Source organism: Vidua macroura, chromosome 3 (genome assembly GCF_024509145.1).
Source record: "Vidua macroura isolate BioBank_ID:100142 chromosome 3, ASM2450914v1, whole genome shotgun sequence".
Taxonomy (NCBI): domain Eukaryota; kingdom Metazoa; phylum Chordata; class Aves; order Passeriformes; family Viduidae; genus Vidua; species Vidua macroura.
This window is the reverse complement of record NC_071573.1, coordinates 21,486,872-21,509,815: the sequence shown is the minus strand read 5'-3', so window position 1 is coordinate 21,509,815 and position 22,944 is coordinate 21,486,872. Positions and strand designations below refer to the sequence as shown.

Genomic DNA, 22,944 nt, shown 5'->3' with positions numbered 1-22,944 from the left:
ATGGCAAAGACGTGGTGGAAGATGTCCTGTGTCACCAAGTGCAGTTCTGAATAGGTCGAAGATGTTTAAATCATTCTAATGCAGCAGTCCTGTTCCTGTGGTGCTGAATGCTGAATTCTTCACAGATGCTTTGAGTTACTTCTGCTGGTAATGACCTCAGCTATGTGGTAATATCAGCTGGAGGCTGCGTGGGCATCGCCGCTCCCTGCCTCTTCTGCCGTGCATGGACAGGCTGGAGTCTGAGTGGCAAGTGGTGTAATAGCTGGGTGCCATCTGGCAGAGTCCTCAGGCAGTGAGACGAGCCACTGTCCTGCTGCCAGAGTAAAACCAGTGCAGACAGTTGCATCTGCCCGTCTCAAGATTTTGAAAAAGTGACCAGTATTGAGCAATATGGGGAAAGGAAGGACCAAACTCTCTTTTACGGAATGGAAAAGACGTCGTAGTCTTCACAGCAGGGAAGAGAGCTGCTTGGGGTAGATTTGTTCTCTGCTGCTGCTTTCCAGCTAAACAGTTTTCCCTGGAGGTCGTGGAGGTTACCAGCACACAGCTCTCCTGCAGACTAGGGTAGCTCTACTGACATTTCTGAACTTGGAGGCAAAATTATCATAGTGCCTAGATGATGTATGACAAGCACAAGGGATGTGTAATAGGGTCCTTGTGCACTTGAAAGCATTTCCTTGGCCTTGGACCAGTTGGATCAGTTACATGTTCTTTTTTCAGGTTTCTGTCCCTTTCCACACCTACTACCCTCACACAGAGCCTAGCCTGGGTGTCCCAAAGTGTTGCTGGAGCTCCCTGGGAGTAGAGAAGAAGTGCATATAGTGAGTAGGCTCTAGCTTAAATTTATGGTACTTAAGAAGGTCTCCTAGATCTGCATTGTGAGTCGCCTTGGACAACATGAAGCAACACTGATGCCTGTCTTCTGCCTGCCACACAAGGAGACAAGATTTGTGTTTCGTGATACTAACTTGCCATTTTCGTAATGATTGTAAGAGACGGATTCTTCAAGGCTAGCAGTGAAATTATTCTGTGAACAATGAACTGAGTCTGTGTAGTCTAAAAGTGCTGGGTGCCCTAACTGAGCATTTTCACAGTCGTATTCAATATCTCTGCCTGAAAAAACCCCACAACACAACTTGGTTAGTGAGTGAAGAGCTTTAGGATGTGTGTTTCTTGAGAGGAGGAGTGAGTAGTAATACAGCCTTAGGCCAGCTGAAGGTTGGCTGGAGTATCTGCTAGGAGAGAATAATTTGCTTTCACCCCTCAGCTGTGTATACACTGAGAGGCTGAAGTACCTCAAGAGTGAGTAAAGGAAGAGCTCAGGAACAGCTGAAGGGTCTGTGGGGAAAAGCCTCTGTGAGAGCTCAGTGGAGCTGGAAGCAAGCACCTGGAGGCAAGGACTGTGCTCAGCAGGCCTTGTGCTGGGGTTGCTGATGGGGGTTGCATGGTCCTGTGGTGTCTGCCACAAAGCTCTCCAGCCCTGCAGAACATGGTCAGCTCAGTGCTTGCCTTGAAGACAGCAACTGTGTGACTTCAGAGACGGCTGCATTGTTGCTGACTGTCCCCAGCCCCCTCAAGCCCATACTGAGGGCGGCACAGGAACAATGGTGTGCATTGCCATGTAGATGGATAGACTTGGCAGTAGGGGATGTAAGCTCCAAGCATGATGCCTTGCAAAATGAGGCAGCTAAAGCTGCTTTCAGCTACACAAAAAGCTCCTTTCTGCTCTTAGCCGTTATGTTTGTTCCTCTTTAAAGCAACAGGGAAGAAAAAATCATGCATGTCTACCTGAATGGTTTTCTTAATCATGTAATGCTTCAGGAGGTGACTGGTGTTATACAAAGGGAAGTAAATGAATCCTTCTTGGCATCTGTCATTCAGCTGTGTTTCTGAGGGACTGAGCTCCAGCTTTTCCCAGAGCTAGTCTTGCAGTGTCACTGTGCTCCCTTTGGCTGCTCAGCAGTTGGAGATATTGCAGTCTTGCCCAAAGCTTGTGCTGGCAGCATTTTTAAGGTTTTGAAACCAGTCTTACACAGACATGAACTCTGATTTTGGAGCCCTTAGCAAGTTGCTGATACACACTGGTCATAGCCAAATAATGTCAAGCTAATGTCTGAGCTGCTTCTATCTGTGCTGCACCCAGAAAAAGGAATCCTTCCCCTTATTTAAATAGTGCAGTAAAAGCAGATGTCTCTAAGTGCTTCAAGGAGCTTCAAGTTTGACTCAGCCATGCCTGTATTGCCAACATACAGCTTTCCAGAAGGTTAGAAGGAAAGTTAAAAATATATTTAATACATAATTCTGCAGCAACAGCAGACAAATTTTATGATTTAGGCTGTTCCTTCTGTTGGTATCCTTGCAAAAGCTTAGGCTGGTTGCTAGGCAACTGACATAAAAAAAAAAAAGTACATTTCTCTTTGTGTTGCAGACAAGAACCTTGGGAGCAGCAGAGGCCTCGAATGGCTCCTTAAATAGCATTGCTGGGGAATGAAAGTTAAAATATTGAACATTCATTGGCTAAAGATCCTGTTACAAAGGTCAGCTATCTTGGGGATATTCAATAGTTTGGTTTCCTTTGGTGCAAAGGAAAGATTAGAAGGGAGTTTGCCTGTGTGCTGTAGATAGTACAAAAAATGGAAATTTCCTAAGATGCCTGACTGTTGAGCAGAATACCTAGGTGGGCTATATAATTGCCTTCAGGCTTAACTCTCTTTTCTTGACAGAAAGTGTGAAGTGAGGTGTTTGTCACATTAGCAAGTACAAATGTGTGCTTATAGATCTTAGAATGTAAGAGGTGCTTTTAAGAGGGAGTATTTGAAGCTGCTTAACTCCAGTGCTCTAATTTGATAAACACAAGGTAAAAGAAAAGGGAGGGAATCAGTGCCTGTGTTAAGAGAAGTAAATATCTTAGAGATTTCTGTGAATCTCAGCATGAACATTATTCCCCTAAATTCAGTGGAAAGCTAACAGCAAAACTACTGATTCCAGAGTTCTCAATTGCTTGCTCATTCTGTCATCTTTCTATGTCAGTTCAAGATCATTTATATCTAAATGGCTGTGAATCCCAGGACACAGGGAATAATAATTCTTGCATTGGGATGAAAGATTTCTTCCACTTCCCCACAATCCCTTTGAAATAGTGCAGTTTTTAGACAGGATGATGCAAGCAATACAGCAGCACTAGTTGAAATTCATTTGTGCACTAAACTGCCAGGTAAATGGAGAATGAGGCTGTCTACCAACCCACCATCTTGACGAACATTTTTCCTTCTGGCTGAAAAGTAGCAAAGAAGGAAAAAAACTAGGGAGGTTTATGGAACCTGTGCAAGAGAAAAGCAACTGTTCATGGCATGCCAAAAGTCTATCAGGCATTATTTACTGTCTGGAAATTATTCTTCCTTTTACTTATATCTGCATTTTCTTTATCTTTTAAATATTAAATGGCTCTCTTATTTCCTTCTTTGGTTGCTTTGGTATGGTGAGAGAGCCAAGGAGGGGAAAGAATGGAAATTGTGTTGGAGTAACCCAGAATAACCATTTAGGCAGCATCTATGAGTTTACCATAACTTATGGCAAATTCTCTCAAGCCATGTGGAAAAGGAAGAAATAAGATTAACTGTAGGATGTTCTTGGTTCACTTCTGCTCATGTGCAAGCATCTTTGAGGAGTATGCCTCCATGCTTGATTATTGAATTAGTAAATAGGGAGTGGGAATTGTGTTCTGTGTTTGGATAGTTGTTTTTCTTTACATTTTACTCCCTCATAGGATTTAAAACCATGCCTGCCATAATTATGCAGGGGGAGGTGTCCTCTCCATCCTTCTCCAATAGCTGCCTTGTGATTCCTTCCTCTAGATGAAAGGCCAAATGAGACCTAGCTTTCTGAAGTTGTAGGGAACTCATTCTAGTGCAGTCATTATAACCCAGCAGTTAGCAAGTTAAATAGAATCACCCTAAATTCTGGCTTGAATTATTATTGAGCCCCTCTGAAGCTCAGAATCATGAGTGGGAAGCATGTACTCACTTGAAATTCAATTTCTGCTCTTCTCAAAATATGCCTCACCAATAAATCAAATTATTATTGCCTTGCAGTGAATCTCACAAACAATGCACTTGGCTGCCTGGTCTACCCACACTAAGTGAAAGAATATGTACATTTTAATTACCAGTTTATTTCAATGTTGCACAAACACTGTTTCATATTAAATATTTTTACAAACCAATGATATTCAGTAATGAGTGCTTGATATTTTTTCCCTGGCTATTAATGTTTGTAATTAGTATCTTTTAAGAAACCTTGATATTACATGTCCTACCAGTCTCCTCTAAGTAAGGTCACTGTGGGAGTGGGATGTTATTTCTCCTGTCATTCCCTGACTAATGTTTTCATCATCTGTATAAAATATCTGCTGAGTAAATTTTTCAAGGTGAAATTATATAATATCTCTTGAATTTTTAAAATGCCACTGGAGAGAAAGGCTTTATATCACCCTGTTTCTAAAACCACTTCTGCTCCATATGTTTAGTTGCAAATTTTATAAATTTCTTTAAAATGACATAACTTTGTAAATGTTTTAGGAGCAGTGCAGAAACTGTGCCTCTTGCTCTGTAAATCCATGTTCAGAAGCTCTCGAGTGCGTGTGTAGTAAAGTGACTCGACACCTGAGGTGTTTGGGTGTGGGCACAAGGTGGGACGTTCTCCTGTGCAGCATTCAGTAGTCACTGCTTTGCAGTGGCCTCCTGAACAGACTTGGGGCAGGACAGACATGGCAAGGGCTCTGTGGTTTGAGGGTATTGGACGCTGTGGCATTGGCTTGTCCTGCAGACAGGGAGGGAGCAGAGTTCAAGAGGAACTGGCGAAGAATGGATGGTGTCACTTCTCTTCTGATGTAGGCCCTACAGCTGTGGCCCATATTAGGACAGGCCTGTCACTGCTTTGGTTTGTGCTAGTGCTGGTTGTGCTGATCCACAGGAGAGCTGCCACCAGCTCCCAGGTGCCTCCTGCTTTCCCTGCAGTTGCAGTGCTGGTGGGGAGCTGAGAAATTACCACTGGGTTGAGCTTGTGTCTGTTTTTGCAAGCATTGGCTCTGGACAGTGTATGGCCTTTTACATATCTGGCCTTTGCAGTTCACTTTTGCATGGTGAGAGGACAAAGGTCGGTGGGTTTCAGCTGCAGATACACTGGCTGTCATGGTGCATATTGTCCTGCTGTCACGCTTATTTTTTTTCTGGAAACACCTGTGGGGCTGGAATACAGGTAGGAAGGCAAGAAGATGATATCCAGCCTAGGTCCCATATGGTGTTATGCTTGGATTTCCAACACATCCATCATGCTACTGGGAATACCAGCTGCTTTCAGTGCGTTTTGCAAAAGAGAGGAATAAGATGCCACTAAAACCTGAGACACCACTTGTTCTGAACAAATAGGTGTCAGGGAGGTTCATTGTGAGGGATGCTAGTCACCTCATGGCAAGAGAGCACAGCAGTGTGTTTGTTCCTGTACCTCAGGGTTGAATTACATGTCTTTATTTCTCAGAGGCATGAAGTAAAGGTTCAAGCTCTAGGACAAAGTTTATTGATCTCCATCCTTGGTCTGAGACAAGCTTCCTTCTGGCTTTAGGCAAATTGTGCATTTTGAATTTTAAATTAGCAAATGCTTCCTCACTCTTACTGTTCATGCCTGATGCTCTACATAAGTAGGAGCAACCTGAAGAATAGAGAGTGTGCTGCTGCTCTTGTTCAGACCACAAGGCGGGTACCCAAGCTTTTCAAGCAGGAGAATTTGCTCCCTGCTCCATTGGTTATGAAACCCCTCTTTACCTTAAGGTGGGCATGGCTGATGGACGTCCATTTTTCCAGGTTCCCTTCCAAGCAAATTCCTAATCAAGCTGTTGAATTCAGTAGCAAAAAGTGGACCTTCAGTTCTGTGGAGGAAGGAGCTGGCAGGTGCAGCCCACTTTGATGTGGTGTCAGGGGGGGAAAGTGTTGAAGGACAGTGAGAATGTGAAGCTGTGGTGTTGCTGCAGGGGATTGCAGCAGTCACCAGACCCTGTTTGGGTCGGAGTTCTGGTAGGGAGAGCCCCTGGGGGTCAGGAGGAGACACCCAGGACCTGATGGGAATAGCAGTTTGACTTTGCAGGCTTCTGTTGCTGCTTTTCTGTTATATAGAAAGGGCATGACTATTTAACATGAGTTGGAGCAGGAACATTGTGTCTTGGGACTGTGTGGAAGACTTTGGGAGGAAACAGGCATGCAAGGAGAAATTCCAAGATGCTCCTTGAGTTTAAGCATGAGAAAATTTGAGTGGATTAGGGTCAGTAGTGAGGAAGGTTTAAATGTAAGACAAACTGTGGTTTGGGTGGAATGGGCTGGTGGGAGTCTCTGGTAGGGCAACTCCTGTCACCTTCTTACTGTCTGAGGTGGCCTTCTGATCACTGCCTCAGACCAGAGCTTTCTTCATTCTCCTTTAAAGCATCTGAAATGTGGCAGCCATGAATGTGTGCTGTAAAACAGTGTTTGCAGAGCACATCGGATCAAAAGGGCTATGCAGGTGCTAATCTTGAAAAACATCCTCATTAATGGTAACCTAACACCAGAAAGACAGCAAGAGTTTTACGGACTTTCTTTGTAACACGTGCTTGGACCACCCACTGAACAGTGTATTGATCTGCATCCGCCCTTTATATGGTGGAGTCCCAGTTGCTTTCTTGTATGTTCTGGAAGTGGAGAAGACACAAAGCAACCTACTGAGCAGATTACTTTAGCTGATCAAACCTCTCTGAGTGAAGCTGGTCTAAAATGTGAATGTACTGGAGGATAAGCTCTTTATGATCTCTTCTGGCGTACTGGAAGATGATTATATGCAAGGAAAACTACAGCAGAATTTTTGTGTATTGGGAGGGCAGAGTTAAAATAACAAGTGCATTGATAGCTAAGAAAACTGTTTCTTGTGAAGTGCACAGACAGGGCTGCCTCTTGGGCGTGTTTCCTCTGAGTGTGGGAAGAGTGTGTTTGTGTGCGTGTGTGTACACATGTCTGCATGTGGAGGTGGGAAGGAAGTTGCTGACTTGTTGCTGACATGGAATTCTTTTCTCCATAGCACTTCTTTGTACATGTCACTGCAATGTTCTGCATGGACTCTAAACAGCATTGTCTAATCAGCCTTTTTTATTTCCTCCTCTTCTCTCCCACTCCTCCAGTCAGCATATGCTGTGTCAGTGCTCAAAGAGTGTGCTAAACTGCGACCTACAGATCCCACCGTTCCTCTTCTGGCTGCCAAGGTCTGCATTGGGTCACTGCACTGGGTAAGCAAGCTGATGCAATTCTTATTATGTAACGGATTAAGTCTTGCAGTGACAGTGCCACAGTGTAGTTCCAGTGGGAAGAAAGGGAATCCCTGCTAAAATCATACACACATGTGTGCCCTTTTTAAAAAATGAAAATCCCTGCAAGAAATTTTGTAGTGAGACATTAAAATGTACTTTGCTGGCACATATAAGAAAGGAGGAGGGGGAAAAGCCATAACAGCCATTCTGAGGACTGCTGCTTCAACTGAGTGTCACATTGAATCAGCCACTCTTGTAGCCCCTGCAGGACACAAGTTAATAGTTGTAAGTGGACTGTTAGATAGTTCAGGTCTGCTGGACAACTCAGTCCTTTGTTCCTGAAGTTGCTGTGTCAGTGTTTTGTGTTCTGGATGTGTTAATGTACGCCCCAGAAGCAGAGTGGGAGTGGAAGTTGGTGCCTGTGAAATTCTGATTATCCAAAGGAGCAGAAACATCTGTCACTCTTCCTCTACTTGGTTCAGTTAACTGAATGGCAGCCTGCTGTTCTCACCTGTCCTCGCCACGAGGTGTCCCTGCAGTCAGTGAAGGATTACAATTGCTGAACAGAAATAAAACAAGATGCAAGAAAACATGAAAGAAAATACCAGAATAATCTGCACAGATCTTGGAGAAAACTTGTAGAAACCAATTTGCTGTTGTTTTGTTCTCTTACCTCACCTGTCCACCTTCTACATCCCTGTCTGATGGAAGCTGCTGTTCAGCTAAACTTGAGGTATATTAGTTTACACCACTGTCAGGGAGGGTGTCTGGTTATGCATGTTTTTGAATGAGCTATGCTGTTCAAAGTATAATGGTTAAGCTTGTATGTGAGTCAGCAAAAACTGGGCAGCATTTTTTTCTAGGAAAAATCTTCAAGTCTGAGGACCTTCAGGGAATCCTTGCTGAACTGCCTAACCTACTTCTGCTCTACATTTGGAGCAATTTAACTCTCTTGTACCCACGGTTCAGTCTCTAAATTTTGAAGGCTAAAAGTAATTCAGTAATATATAAAAACATTCACAGTGAATGTTATTTTTAAAAATAAAGTAAAATAAGGGGTTTTTTTTGATTCTTAGAGATGTTAAAACAGTGTGACAGTGAGGCATTACAGCTGTGTTGAATGCTGTTCTTAGTATGTTTGATGAAGTTTTCAACGCACAGCTAGCATATAAAAATACCTCGTTACTTTGAAAAGACAGTGAGACTGTAATTCAATTCCAGCTTGGGCAATCCAGTATGTCCAGACTTCTCATACATGACAGAGCTGATAAAACAACTGTCTAATCCTAAAAAGTAGGAAAGGCAGGGGAAGAAGGGAAAAATGAGCTGGTTTTGATTATTTCAAAACAAGGGTTTTTTTTCTTCAATGTACTGTTTTTTTATTGTTGAAATGCTTTTCAGTGTTATTCAGTCAGACCCTGGCTCAAAACTGGGGGTATTATGAAATAAAATCACGATTTCACAAGAGGGCAATTTTACTGCAGTTATCTAGAGCACAGCCTTATGAACTAAAACCAAATTAAAAATATTCCCTCTCACGTTCCTTTCATAGTGGCCTATGCTTTACCCTCTTAGCAAACTTGATGATGGTATAGAAGAGTTTTAATTAAGGGGAGTCTGAGGGAAATCAGATCATCTTTTAAAAGAACTGAAATGATAGGTTCCCACATCTCCTAGTCAAAGGGGTGCTTCTGATATTACTGGCAGACTCCTGTGCCTAATAAAGACCTTCCTGCTTAGCAGAGCTGTTTTTCTAAATGTCATCCTTACAGTAATTATTTGCATTTAAATTACATGGCAATCAAATCAGAATTGAATAATTTAAACTGGAAGTGAACAGGCTGATCAATGCCAGTATAAATAGAAAGGAAGATAGACATGGGACAGGAACAGTCTAATGGACAAATATTAGCAGTTACAAATATTCAAATACGTCTTCCTTTTCAGAACATATAAAATATGATTAATTTTTCAATTAGGAAATACATCTGTGTACTTGATTGCTGGCTAGTCAGGAAAAGGGTGAAATCAGATCACCATTTATCCAAATGAAACAGCTAATTTATATCCTGCATCTGTCTACTGTGTGGTGCAGTATTGTAGCCAGTTTGCTTATAGCCCATGGGCAAGCAGTACTTTAGTCTTCTTTCAGCTACTATCAATAAAAAAAGAAACCAAAATACAACATTTATGCAGACGGATAATTACAGAATATCATGAGAAGCACAGAACAGTTTCTTTCATGATTAATCTAGTGATCATATAAGTCATTTTGCTGGCTTTGTACAGGGTGTCTCAGCACACTTAAAGAGCAGGGAAAACAGAAAATTAATTGAAATGTACTATAGTGATTTACAACATTGAGGATGCTCTGATCACATCTATGAAATACTCTCAGTGCAAAGCAAATCAAAGTGAAAACATGGATGCATTCATACAGTGCCATGCAAATCAATATATAGCAGAGCCTGATGCAGAAAAGAGCTGAGCCTCCCCCAGCTTCTGTTGTGGCAGTATGACTAGGTCATTAACTGATGTAAGTTGGCAGTACTCTACTGGCATGTTAGGGGCACCTTGCTGGCTTACATCAGGAGATGATCTGCCCCATCAACTGCTAGCTTTTAGGATTGGGCCTGCAGTAAACAACTGAGTGGTATAAGTAGTGTTTTGGATACCTTTTTCAGAATTAGAGGTATTCAAAAACAAAAATTAAAAAAATACAGTGTAAACAATAAATTAATACTTCATTAATTGTAATGCTTAAGCCAATAGACTTGGAGGACCAGAAAAGCTTCAAAACCAATGCACATATGTAAACCACATTTGTATGGTCATGATGCAGTCAGACCTGTACAGCAAAGTTGGAACTCCTATATTGCATCTAAACAATTACGCAGGTGTTTTAAATGTTTTTGTAGTAGGCTCAGAATTACTTTTGAGGCAACGTGCTGCTAAGCCTTCCAGCTTGCTGGGGTTTCAGCACAGCAGTTTGCTGAACTTGCATGTGGATGATTCTATCAAGTGAACACAAAGCCCATTTGTGTTTAGCCAGCTGTCTTTTAGCTTTCCAGAATGCACTGTGAAGTCTTTGACTATTGTAAGTCAGAGTATTGTTTTAAATTTCCAGAGAAGAGTTGAGGTAGCTTGCACTGAAAGATGTCCATACTGAGGTTGCTTTGCCTTGCTCCACTGTAAATTCAGAGTTGTGCTCACTAAAAGGCTTGCTGCAATTTCCTCTTTCACTCAGCCTTCCCTGGCATGGTCTCAACTGAATGCTCACTTGCCTATTTTGGCAATGACTTTGAGTTGCAGTATGAGTTGTTGTTTTAAATAGTTTAATAGTACAGTTCTGTTAATTTCACTACTAATCTAGGTTCTCCAGGATGCTGTTTGGCAGGTGTTGTGAAAATACTAAAAATGGAACTTCTTCCTACAGAGAAGCATTAAATACTGAATTTCTCCATTTTAGGAGCCTTGTTTGAGGTATTTAGGCTTACCCTGATGCTTTCTTTTGCCTTTTACTCCATTGATTTCAATGGAGGCTTGTTGAAAATATTGTAAATACACATAGAGCAAAATGAACTGTAGTCCTAGGATAGGCTTGAATCTTCTAGAACTCTGCTCTGACATAAAGCAGGAAGACATTAGGCATGTCTATGATTTTCATTGCTCCACAGTTGATATAATAGCCATAGAGATGGTGTGCTAAACTCGTGTAGCATCAGATGATGCCAGTATTATCAGCTAATATAAGCTTTTCAAAGGACTTTGTCCCATGGCAAAAGCTGCAGCACAGGATGGTGCTGTACTTCATATTTCCCTCATTTCTTTGAACTAGTATGCACAGCAAAGTGCTCTACTGCAGCACTTTTCTGAGAAGACAGAGATCATGCCATCAGTTGGGGAAAGGGAGAAGAGGTGGTGTTGAACCAGGGCAGATTGTGCATGGAGTCATAAAAACAGAGTGGGACATGCCATGAGGTCAGGACATCAGGTTGTGTGTGTGTGTGTGTCAGGGGGGTTGGCAGGATGTAGATTTAGAGCTGCATACTTCTGAGGCAACAGCTTACCATTCATTACTTTCAAAGAGCACTTAATCAGAGAGTGCTTCTCTCCCCTTCTGACTGTTGTTGACCCTGCCACTGTAGATAATAAATGCTGCGCATGTGCTGGTACTCAGTCACTTAGGAGCCCTGGAGTCACCTGGAAATGCTTAGGTTGTAGTGCAGTATGAATAATATTGAAGATGAAATCTAGTCCCATTACTGGAGTTACTCTGCCTGCTGAGACATCCGAGAGGATTGGCATCACCAGAGTGAGAGGCTGCTGAGACAGCAGGGAAGGGCAAGGAGCTACTAGGTATTTCTTCTGTCTTTTAAAAGACATTCTTGATTACATCACCACTGCTGTTCTGGGACAATCCCATGGGTTTTAGACATTAAAAATGACCTATAATTTTGTTTTCAATACATTGCTTTTGTGAACAAACTACTCTAGCTACAGTGGAGGAAAGGCCTGAGTATTCCTAAGTGCTGGGGGCTGAGTTTACATAGACTAAATTGGTGGGCTTAACAATGGTGACACAGAGAGCAAATGCTGACTAGACCACCAATAGAAAGCACAGGATTTTTTTTTTCTGACATGCATAACATGATTGACTTTGTGTGCTGTAAACAGCTGTGGGACAAAACCTTTTCATTAGACTATGCCTTATAGACCATTTTCTTCCTATGCATTTTTCTTCTTATCATTCTCATTTCACTATATTTTTATTCTTCTCTTTGAATTAGTCTCTATAGCTACAACCCAGTGTAATGAAAATGCTAAGAAGAGGTGGACTCAACTAGTTAACATCTGTATAATTTTGTATACATGCCGATTCTGTAGGATTTTGATCTCTTAAGTGCTTGGGTATTGTTCAATGTCACGGGTGTCCAGATTTACCTGCTTCATTAACCTTGTCTGCTGTCCTAAGTCCAGTGTCATTTGATGTATTTCCTGCCTGTTCCTTGGTGTGCTTCTCTTTTTTGGCACAATAAAATGCTGTTTTCATCCTGCTGTACATCATTGATTTGTTTGTCCTTAGTTACTCTAAATGTGTGCTAGTGAGAAGTGCAATTTCTACTTAGTCCTACAAGCTGTTGATTCAGTGGGGTAGGGCTTGAGCTTTTCTAAAAACAATCTGGGTGGCAGTTGGACACCAGCTGGGTGGCATTAGGCCAGGGGACAGCACCTGCTGTTCTCCGCTCCCTTGTCAGTAAGCCTCCAGGCTTGGCTTGAGCACACACCAAAACCTGTGGCCAAGTAACAGTGGTAGCTGGAAAAACCACTCTCTGTACCAGGGGAAACATCCCTCAGGATAGCACAGCTAGCAACTGTTCTTTTTCTATCAAATATGAAGGAGAAAGTGAAAGGGGGAAAAAAGCCCAACCAACCCCAGAGCATTGCCATCTCATTGGTATCAGTTCACAGTTTGGCAGCCTGTCTCTCTCCAGATGCCAGGTGTTTGCTTTCTGGTGTGATAGAGGGGTTGCTTAGCTAGTAGTTCCAGGTGCCTCCTGACACTTTATATAGCTGGAGTTCAAAATGCAGAAAGTTCTTCTTAGATTGTTTTTCCGCTGTGCTTTCTTTCTTCCATGCAGGTCTTGGAGGCAGGGAACTTCTCCCTGCAACCTGAAATGCTGCCTTTCTCTTCACCAGCTTTTCATGCAAAGTATGTAGAAAAAGGTTAGAACAGTAAGGGCCAGATTGGAGGGAGGGCTTTGAGACTTTGTTTTTTGTTGCTTCTAAGAGAATAAAATGGTAGGCCTTCCCTCCTCGCTTTCTCATCTCCACAATACAGACTGAAGACACCCTGTATCCTTAAGGACCCCCACAGACACAGCTTTACTGGCAGATCACAGCTCAGGCTCGCTTCTGGTCCCTCACTCAGGTGTATGGAAAGTGGGCTTTTATCCAGACTGCAGTCTGGTGGTCCTTGCAGTTTGTTTGGTTACCCCAGGTGTGTCCCAAGGAGGTTATTCCTGTTTCAGGTAGTAGTTTCCCGAGTCACAGTTGACTAGGCCACCTGCAAGACTGATGCACTGGAGAGTTGAAACCTCACAGTGGGTGATGTGAGTGAAACGTTTGGCTTTTCACACTTGCCCAGAATGACTGAAGAGTAGGAGAATGGGAGAAGAGGGGGCAGATGGCTGCCACAGCAGGGCTGGCAGGAGAAGTGTCTGAGTGCTGTTAGAAAGAAAAGTAAATGTTCTCATAAACAGAACCAGTTGTGCTGGAGTTTGTGAGACCACTGATTTTCAAAGCAGACTTCAGACCCAGGTTTGCATTCATAAGAATTTTTGTGGCTGGTCAAAGTGCCATTAGTGTTTAGTATGAATAAATGTTCACAAGAATGTGCTAGAAGTGCTGTTTCAGCCACTCTAAAAAGTTATGGTTTTAATTATTCATTCATTAGATTCATCTGATACTGACAGATGGCGCTGGGTAACTGGCAGGCAGGAAGGCAGAATGGTGCACTACTGATTTATGCAGTATAAGTATTTCCAGTCAGAGACTGGAATTACCATCAGGTGACCATTCAGAGAAACAATGGAGCAAAATCTCCAATTTTACATGTCTTCATTTCAGCTTCAAACTTTTCATTCAATCTTTTTTTCTGTTCACTACCCACCCCTACTCTTGCTCACCAGTCATTAGAATACCTTGTATAGCTCTTTTCTTTATCTAATGGAGACTTCTTGGATGAAAGTGTGTGTGGGGAGAAGAGGAAAAATAATGAAGAAAGAGAGTGGGAATAGAGCTGCTTATGGTGGCAAAGAGGTGCATAATGAATTTTCAGGCTGCAGAGATTTCATGTCTTACATAAAAGTTTCTGAGAGATTAATAATTCAGTTATACTTGTATAGGAGGGGTTTTTGTTGTTCCTTTGTGGTTTTTGCTTTTTGGCTTTTTTCTATGTGGCAAGTCATGGGCCACTTCTTCCATTGTCCTAGGCTCTGGTCCAGAATACATTTCATTATGTGGCAGGGAAGCTGGTAGGGCTACTGACAGGTTAAGAAATCTCCTGAAACAAATCTCAATCTTCCTGATGTGATCAGAGTTTAAGGGTGTTATCTCAACATGACTGAAGTAGGTGGGACTATTTCCAGTGGTTTTGGTAGGCTTTGGATTATACCCTCAAAGACAGGCCTTGCAGTTTAGTTGGCAAATCCCAGTGTTCTGCAAGAGGTGTTCCTTTGTCAGTTAGTGGCTTGCACAATCACAGCTGATGGGGCAATGGGCAACAGTAATGCTTTCAGGAAAGGGTTTGATGATAACATGTGTTGGTCATTGGACTGGCTGATCTGAAGTTTCAGAAATTGAGAAATAATTGTTCTACATCTAGTTTGAATTCTGTGGCCTCAGAGAGTTGTGCCAGTGGGAAGAAATCCCAGCTGTGGAGATTGGTTTCTTCACTTGGGCTTTTCAGCCTTTCTTCAGCTTTATGTTAAAAGTAATTTTCTTATGTTTGATATCATCTAATAAATCCCGGGTTGTTTGTTTATGAAGCCGTTAATTAATGTTGTCACCTGAATATTTTCAAGTGATGGGACTAGGAGGCCCATTGGCAGGATGCTACATCAGGTCAAGTAGATTCTGCTCATAGGTAGTGTATTAACAGATCACTGCAGAAGGCAAATTTCTTGTCTGATGGTGCATTTTAACTCCAGTTTGTTATGGGTGAGTCATTTTAGATGTTAAGGATCCGTGAGGTGCTGAAGTCTGACAATGCTGAGTATAAAGAGGGCACACATCCACAGTACTTGTGTCTAAACTAGCTGGATTTCAAACAAAAAAAGTAGTTTCTCAAAATTCAACAACCCCATCCCCTAAAATTAGTTGTGATGTATTTAAAGTTTCCAAAGGGAGGATTTGTCAGATAGTGTAATGGTGTCTGCTTCTTGATTAGGGATGACTCTGATTATGGGTGACAGGATCGGCATACTGTCTTGTACAGAAATGAGATCTTCCTGTAGGCTCTATCTTTCAGGCATTACTTAAAAGTTCTGCCAGTGTCTCTCTAACCTACACCTTTCAAGGTATAGGTTTCAGTGTAGAGGTCTTGGTCTTTTCTACTTAAAATGGGTGAGTGATGTTAATGAGAGTTCAAAGTTAGAAATGAGAAACACTCCATTCTGTAATAAAATATTTAACTTATTTTTCTTGTTTTAAATTACCATTAACTCAGATTTTACAGATGCTGTTAGATATGTGTTGAAAGGAAGGTTGTGGGAGCAGTCTGTGATGTAGTAGAAGAGACCAGCTTAGATATTTCATCATTTTGGAGGCTGATCCTGAGAGATTGAGGCTGCTCTCTCCTCCAATTTCTGTCTGTAATATAAAATGCATTTTCAAGGAAATTGTGTCTTTGCAAAAGATGCAGAAAGTGGTTAGTGCAGCAAGAGCTATCAAGGAAGTGTGTTAGTTGAGATCAAAATTTGTGTCCTGAAATTTCTGTGTCCTTGTGGGAACAGAACTTCATGCAGCAGCAGAGAGCTTTCAGTGAAATTAGTGGTTTCTTGTTTTACTGTTGTGAGGTTTTAAAAGAAAGTAAAATTTGCTAAGGTTTAAAAAAATCAGATAACAAAACTGCATGGTCTTCCTTTGAAGGAAGAAAACTGTTAGACCTTTCAATGCCCAACTAGGATAGCACAGAAGTAGTCCAGCTGGTCCAGCATTTGCATTTAAGGCTTCATGATTGAAGTGTGCCTGAAGGAAATTATAAAATAAGATTATGTCCTTGATTAATTTAAACATCTGGAAAGAGTCTGGGGTGCAAAACCCAAACTTTTCTCAAAACTGTGCAGCATGTGCACCAAGATCTGCTAATCTGAACTTCTACATTCTCCTTTTTATGAGTGTTCACTGGGATCACTGAAAGCCCTTGTGTGAATGGCTCTCAGATCACTTACAGGTAAGCCTAATGGTAAACTTTATTGGAGCAAATATAGAGGAAATGCCTGTAAGTCTCAACCTACCTCTTTTGCAGCTGGAAGAAGGAGAACACTTTGCTAAAATGGTGATAGACCTGGGTGAGGATGCTGGAGAGTCCCTAGCAAAGGGTTACCTGGCACTGGGCCTGACATACAGCCTTCAGGCTACTGATGGTGAGTTACTTGTTCGTCAAGTGTGTTATATGGAGAGCATTTGTTCAAAGGCTTCTGGTAATTTATTAGAAAATCTGCCTTCAGTGCTGACTAGACATCAAAAGCAATCAGATCACAAGATAAATGGGAACTGTTCACATGCTCAGAGAACTGTCTTCTCTGGTAATAAAAGTGAAGTTATTAGGTAAAGGAAGAAATGCAGGTCATTACTTAGAGGGTGATAATCTGAGTATAGCTGACAGTGCTTGGTATGCTTTACTTGAATATTTGTAATACATTATTTTCACTTAATTTACACAACAAAAAGTTAAACTTTCCATCTCTTTTCATATTTTTGTCACCCACTCATAAATCATAAAGAAATAAAATCCAAGAACTGGAGTCAGAAATGCCTCACTTCAGTTCCTGGCATGATACTGATTCCCCACAGAGATTCAACCTCTCTGTGATATTGTTTCTTTTACTTAGAAGTAAGCAAGATAAAAATATCTAACTCCTTGGTACATGTGGATGTTGACTAGAAACAGACCACTGAATGTAAGAAGTATTTTATTTTCACGCTGCTTACTTGGATCTTCGATGAGTGGACAAGGGGCTCCTGCAGATATGGTGCTTTGTAGTTAGAAGGGCTTGAAGTGTTTGGGAGAGTGCTAGCTCTGACCCTCATCAAGCCCAGAGGTGGGAACAGTCTTTGTTTATTCTGTGACTTCTAACATACAGAACATATATTCTAACACATTTTCTTTGAATAATGGCTGAGCTGGTGTGTTTCCTAATCATTTTGGCAGTCCTGCCCTCATGCAACCAATGGTTTTTCTGTCATAGAGGTTCCACAAGAAACAAACCAACTTCTTCAGCAAAGAAGCCTGAATCAAAGCTAAAATTATTCTATCATGTTGTAATGGAATACGCAGGCCTTGCAACTTGCACCAGAATTCTGCAAGGCATGTGTGTGAGAAAGTGTTCTTGTGCTCTTCAGTAGCACAAGTTGGTGTAGTTTTTCAGCCAGCCATATCTGATCAGCTGTTCTGAGAACTACTTTTCATCATGGAGGCTGAGGCACTGCAGCTCTCTCCAGTTCTCTATTTCTCTGCCTCAGAGTAGTTCTCCCTAGAAAGTTCATGTCAAAAAGTATGTCCTTCCTAGCCTGAACTTTGTTGTACATATATATTTTTAGTCCACTAGGAATAGAGTTCTGCTTAACAGCCTAGTTTTTAAGGCATTTTGCCTAGACGTTGTTTAAACTGTTATAAAGCTATACAAGATCCCATAGGCTAGTTTCAGGGATAGTAGGTTTTCTATGTCAGCCCCTTATGATCTCTTTGTAAACTTCAGTGTGAAAAGAAGGTGGTTTCTAAAGAATGGAGAGGCATGTACTGTACTCTAACTCTAAAAATATTTTGGCGCAACAAAATGTGAGTTGGAAACTCTTTTTCTGGAAATCTCTTGAGTTTTCAAGAGACTAGTTCAATATTGTGTCCTTTTTAATGTAAAACAAACAAGTCTTCCCAACAACTGCCTTGCATTATTTTCAGATTAGCCTCTGATTTATGTTTTGAAAGACCAGAATATATCTGCCTTCTCACCATATCTCTAGCCTTAAAGGCAGCAGGACAAGTTATTCAGTTATTGGAGGGAAGTAGGATGAGTATATTTCCATTTTGCAGATTATATTTTAATAAAATGGATTAAGTCCTTCAAAAGCATACGTATGATGGTCATGAATATGGAACTGTGTTTCTTTGGAAAATGTCAAATTTGCACTAGCAAGACATTTTTCATTAGCATTGTTAAAAAATAGCATATGACAGTGAGGAAACAAAGCTAGAACATGCTGAAAGACAGCAGTTCTGTAATGTAATCATGCCTCATATTGTCAATCTTGTTTATCATTGTATTTATACCAGTTCTTACTGACATATGCAGACAAGTCAAACATCTATGTGTGTATATATATGAGATTCCTGTAACTTTCTAGTTGAGATGACTTTCAGTCAATTAGTATTTTCAATACTAAGTGTTTCAGAGACATTTGACGAATTACCTTCTAAAGCTTTCAGCCTTCCATCCAAATTAGACTTTCTTATTTAATACAAGATTTTAGTAATTATTTCTCCTTCTGTGTGACAAAGGCACTGAGGAGTTGTATTAAAGCCTTTTCTTTGTGATTTGCAAAAAGCTCCTATAGGAAGTAAGATTTCCTGAAACTTATGCTGGAAAGCTTCCTTATTCTTAATGTTTAATTACATGTTTCTTGAAATAAGTTTCATTGAAGTAGCTGAAAGATGTGCCCTCAGAGGAAGTCATTGGCACTTTTACACTTTTGCCTCAGTTGTAGAAGCCCAAGTCTCCTGTGCATAGTTAATGTCCATTTTCTGCAGATCAGTTTCCAATGGGTCAATGCCAACAGCAAACCATTCCTCTTCTTCTCACACTTTCAGTTTTGACATAAACTGTATTGTCAACTTTTCTTCCATTAGGTCTGGTGAAGAATTCACTGATGACAGGGAAAGGTGAGATGAATTTACGAAAGGCTGAAGAGGAAAGACTAGGTTGAGAATGTATTGTGAAATACAAGTGCTCTTCTTACCTCACATCACCACTTCACAAATTGTGAAATATTTGTAGGTTTAACAGTCCCACTTTTTTTTTTTTTTCCCCAGGATGGGTGTGCTGTATCTCTGTTTTCATTTAGAATTTTGGTAGAAGGTCATGGATCAGGGACTGAATTAGAAACACATTCTATCAGTGTTTGTGGATTTTACAAACAGTCAGTGTACTGACAACACTGGTTCATGTTAAGCCCCCCACACATTTGTTCACTAAGAAGTGAATAAATTATTAGAGAACAAACTTACAATCTTTGCTTTTGGAAATAACAGTGCATGCAATCTTTAATAATAATTCTGGGTGCTAAAACTGTATGTTGTGCCATATTAGATGTCTTAACACAAGGGAATAGTTTCTGAAACTCAGTCATATTTGCAAAAGGGTGCATGCATGTTAGTGTTTTAGTTTGGATCAGAAATTTATTTATGAAGTCCATTTATCTGTCATCCCCACTTCTTACATTGTGATTCACATAATGGAACAGTTTTGCACATTACAAACAGAATTCTTTCCCACAAAACAAATGTTTTACATAAATAGACCTGACTGTGCTTCAGCTGCTAATGGGCGCTCAATCCATTGGACAAGATTAGAACTAGATTCCTGTCCCCTTGTTTGTACAGTTGATTCTGATCCTCAGTACTGTGTTTCGTTCCATGCATTCGCTACTCCTACTGTGCTCTAACTGCTTTTACTAAGACAGAACTTGTCCTCCTTTGTTTTCAAATATGATTCCAGAGCTTTGTATTAGGTACCAAAACATTGCTGAAGGACCTGTTGAATTTTAGTAAGGCTAAAGCTCCTTTGAAAACCTAGAGTGCTTCAGAAAATAAATCTTGGGCTGCTCAAGTGACATTTGCAAAAGTACTGTCTTACAGATTACAGAAACCCCCCTGTGCCACTCTCCCATTGGTCAGACTGCTTTTGCAGCTTATTTTAATCTAAGTAATAAGTCATATTTTGTTTTAGTTGATGGAACTGCAGCAGCCATGCTCACAGAAAGTAAGGTTGGGTAGGGACTGAAAAAATTCTTTGGTGCCATTGGCCTGGGAGAATGGAGCACAATTTTTAAAAATTTAATCAGACCCACCAGGTTCTGTTTCCTTACTGCCAGCTTTTGTTTGTCTGAAGTGAGAGCTTCTCAGTGATTCAAGTGAGTTGCAGATTTCTTTGAATAATTCAGGGGTAGGGCATCTGCAACATCTTTGGGCAGTCTGTTTCAGAGACTTGCCACCCTCCCAGTAAAGAATTTCTTCCTGTATATAATCTAAATTTTCCCTCTTCTAGTTTAAAACCATTACCCCTTGTCCTATCATTTTAGGACCTGGTAAAAAATAACTCTCTCTCTTAAAAACCCTCTTGAAGTATTAAGAGGGTGCAGTAAGGCCTCCCTTGACCCTTCTCCAGGTTGAAAAACCCCAATTCTCTCGGCTTTTCTGTGTAGGAGATGTCTTCCAGCCCTCCAACCATTTTCATGGCCCTTTTTGGATTTGTTCCAATAGAACCATGTCTTATGTTGTGGATGCCAGAGCTGCACATAGCATTCCAACTTTGTGATAGGTGAAGATGCAGTCCATATTGTGGGAGATGGGAGTCACATGCTGTTTCCCAGTAATGCAGAGGCAAAGCTGACTAGTTGTAGGGTAATCACATCATTTCCACAACATATTTTGTGTTCTTTCTAACTACAAGCTGAACATTAGTCAAATATCTTAACAGGTGGAAGCTCGAAGTTCTAGCTTTTCCATTTGGTGTTTGATTTGAGGGACAAATGGTAACATTTCTTTCAGTCTTTCTTATTGTGTGACATCTTCAAAATTGCTCTGTAACTTAAAGAATGGTAGTTTCCATGAGAAAAAGAATGTCAGATTTTTTTTTTTTCTGTAGGGATGCTTATAGGTATGATCAAATCCTTTCCAATGTCTCCTCAAGTATTTTTGTTTATATCAATCATGGTTCTTTAATTTTTTTTTCCAAATTTTCTTCCTTTGTTACCTTTATCCAGTATTTTGCAGCCTGATTTAAAGCTACTGTAGGTTTTGTGGCCTAAGCAAGTTCTGATCTTTATGAATAGGAAATCCTGAAGATTGCTGTTCCTCCCAAATGAACCTGGTGTTCTGAAGAGCTGTTGGAAGATGTAGAAATAAAAAAGGTCTGATCACTATAGCTATTGCAGCAAATAATTTGCTTACAAAATTTCACTCACTGGCATATTGCAGAATGCAAAGAAACTGGTTACCTTTGCAGGTCTTGCAGAAGAACACATCTCTTTTCTTGTTAATAACTTCTAAGAATACTTGAATTTCACTGGGTTTGTTACATTATTATATACTACTTAGTAGCTTTCTATTTTAGAGCATACATTGACTTGATGTATCAAATCAGATACATTCAAGAGTGATGTTTGCTGATGGATTAACTACTCATGACTTCCTTACGCTGTTGATCAGTAGCTCTCGATTTCAGGATAGGCAGAACAAGAAACAACTGCTATTCAAAATCTGAAAACCTAAGAACCAGAACAAGACAGCCAGTGCATTTCTAAAAACCATCACTAGGTTTCCAGATGTTTTGGATCTGAAAAAGCCATGTTCCTTTAAGCTCTTCCTCTGTTCCTGTTGATCTTGATGATGATATCTTATACCCAGGTATAACAAGAGCTTGAGTCTTCTCTTCCTTTTCTGGTTTTAGGTAGGAATTAATTTATGCATTGATACGTGTGTGTACTGGGCAGGATCCATTAGTCAAGCAATTAGAGGCATGGAAGAAGGGCATTAGTGGCTAATGCCACATCTGAAGTAACCTAAAAGTCTGTTGTGGTCTCAAAGATGGTGTTGTATTGTTAAGAGCTGTAAGTTTGGCTGCTGATGTTCCCTGTTCAACCTGCAGCACCATCCTACATGAAGATGGTGGTGGGGGCAGTATGTACCTGAGTCAGAATGTGATGCAGGTTACTGCTTGTAGCATTTGCAGCAGTCTGGCTGAGGATGTGTTACCTTCTTGGTATGTAGTTAGTGTTTGACCCCTTCTCCGAGCCCCCTTCAGTGGCATATGTGAATAAAAAATGCTTCAGTGTTTCAAACAAAGAACTTAAAATAATCTTTAATAAAAATGAATTTGAGAATTCATGTTAAAATGAGCGCATGCACAAACACACAGAGATTTCTATAGTGTTTGTGCTCCCAATTTGAAATACTCTATACATTTATCTAAAACATTGAATTAATGCTTAAATGGCATTGTATCTTGTCCTACAGCTACTCTAAAGAGCACTCAGGACGAATTAAACAAGAAAGCACTTCAGACTTTGGAGAGGTGAGTAAAATTTTGCAGATACTTGCTTTGTGCATTTTTTTCATTAATTCAGAAAAAATTTTATGTTTCTTTTTCCTCTGTGTAAGGCTTCCATGCTGGAAAGTTTGAAAACAGTTTGTTAGATTTCAGCAGTAGTCTGTCAAAACCATTTTTGTGATGGCTAAATGCAGTGATTATTTGATTGAATATCCAAGGTAAGAATACTGTTCTGCCACCTTACAGAAAAAAAAAATCTTAGCTCCAAATTAGCTGCAGTGAGATCTACAGTTCTGGGATATGCAGCTTCCTCACATGATGCCAGCTGGCAAACATGGAAAACTAATTTTGTCTCAATTCCTGTGTGAAGCAGGCTTAAAATCCTATTTCTGTCATGGTGGGAAAAGTACCTCCACCATCAGGGTGTAGGCAGCTATGGGGTGACCTGGCACCAGTGCACCTAGGGGAGAGAATAATTGCTGTCCTAATGAGTGTTTACTTGAGCTGTTGTTGGAAGAGGAGGTTCCAGAGCTAGCGGTACAAAGTAGGCACCACTCACCTCTCCTTCAT

The 22,944-nt window shown here is 40.8% G+C and overlaps 1 protein-coding gene across 3 annotated transcripts in view; it reads left to right on the top strand.

Moving 5' to 3' along the window:
* Nucleotides 1-22,944, top strand: part of TTC7A (tetratricopeptide repeat domain 7A) — a 171,610-nt gene that overhangs the window by 47,939 nt on the left and 100,727 nt on the right. For all 3 annotated transcript variants that reach the window (XM_053972466.1, XM_053972465.1, XM_053972467.1), the window contains 3 exons: nucleotides 7,199-7,303; nucleotides 16,356-16,473; nucleotides 22,341-22,398. In XM_053972466.1, coding sequence (XP_053828441.1) covers nucleotides 7,199-7,303; nucleotides 16,356-16,473; nucleotides 22,341-22,398 — 281 coding nt within the window. The remainder of the gene's footprint in view (nucleotides 1-7,198; nucleotides 7,304-16,355; nucleotides 16,474-22,340; nucleotides 22,399-22,944) is intronic.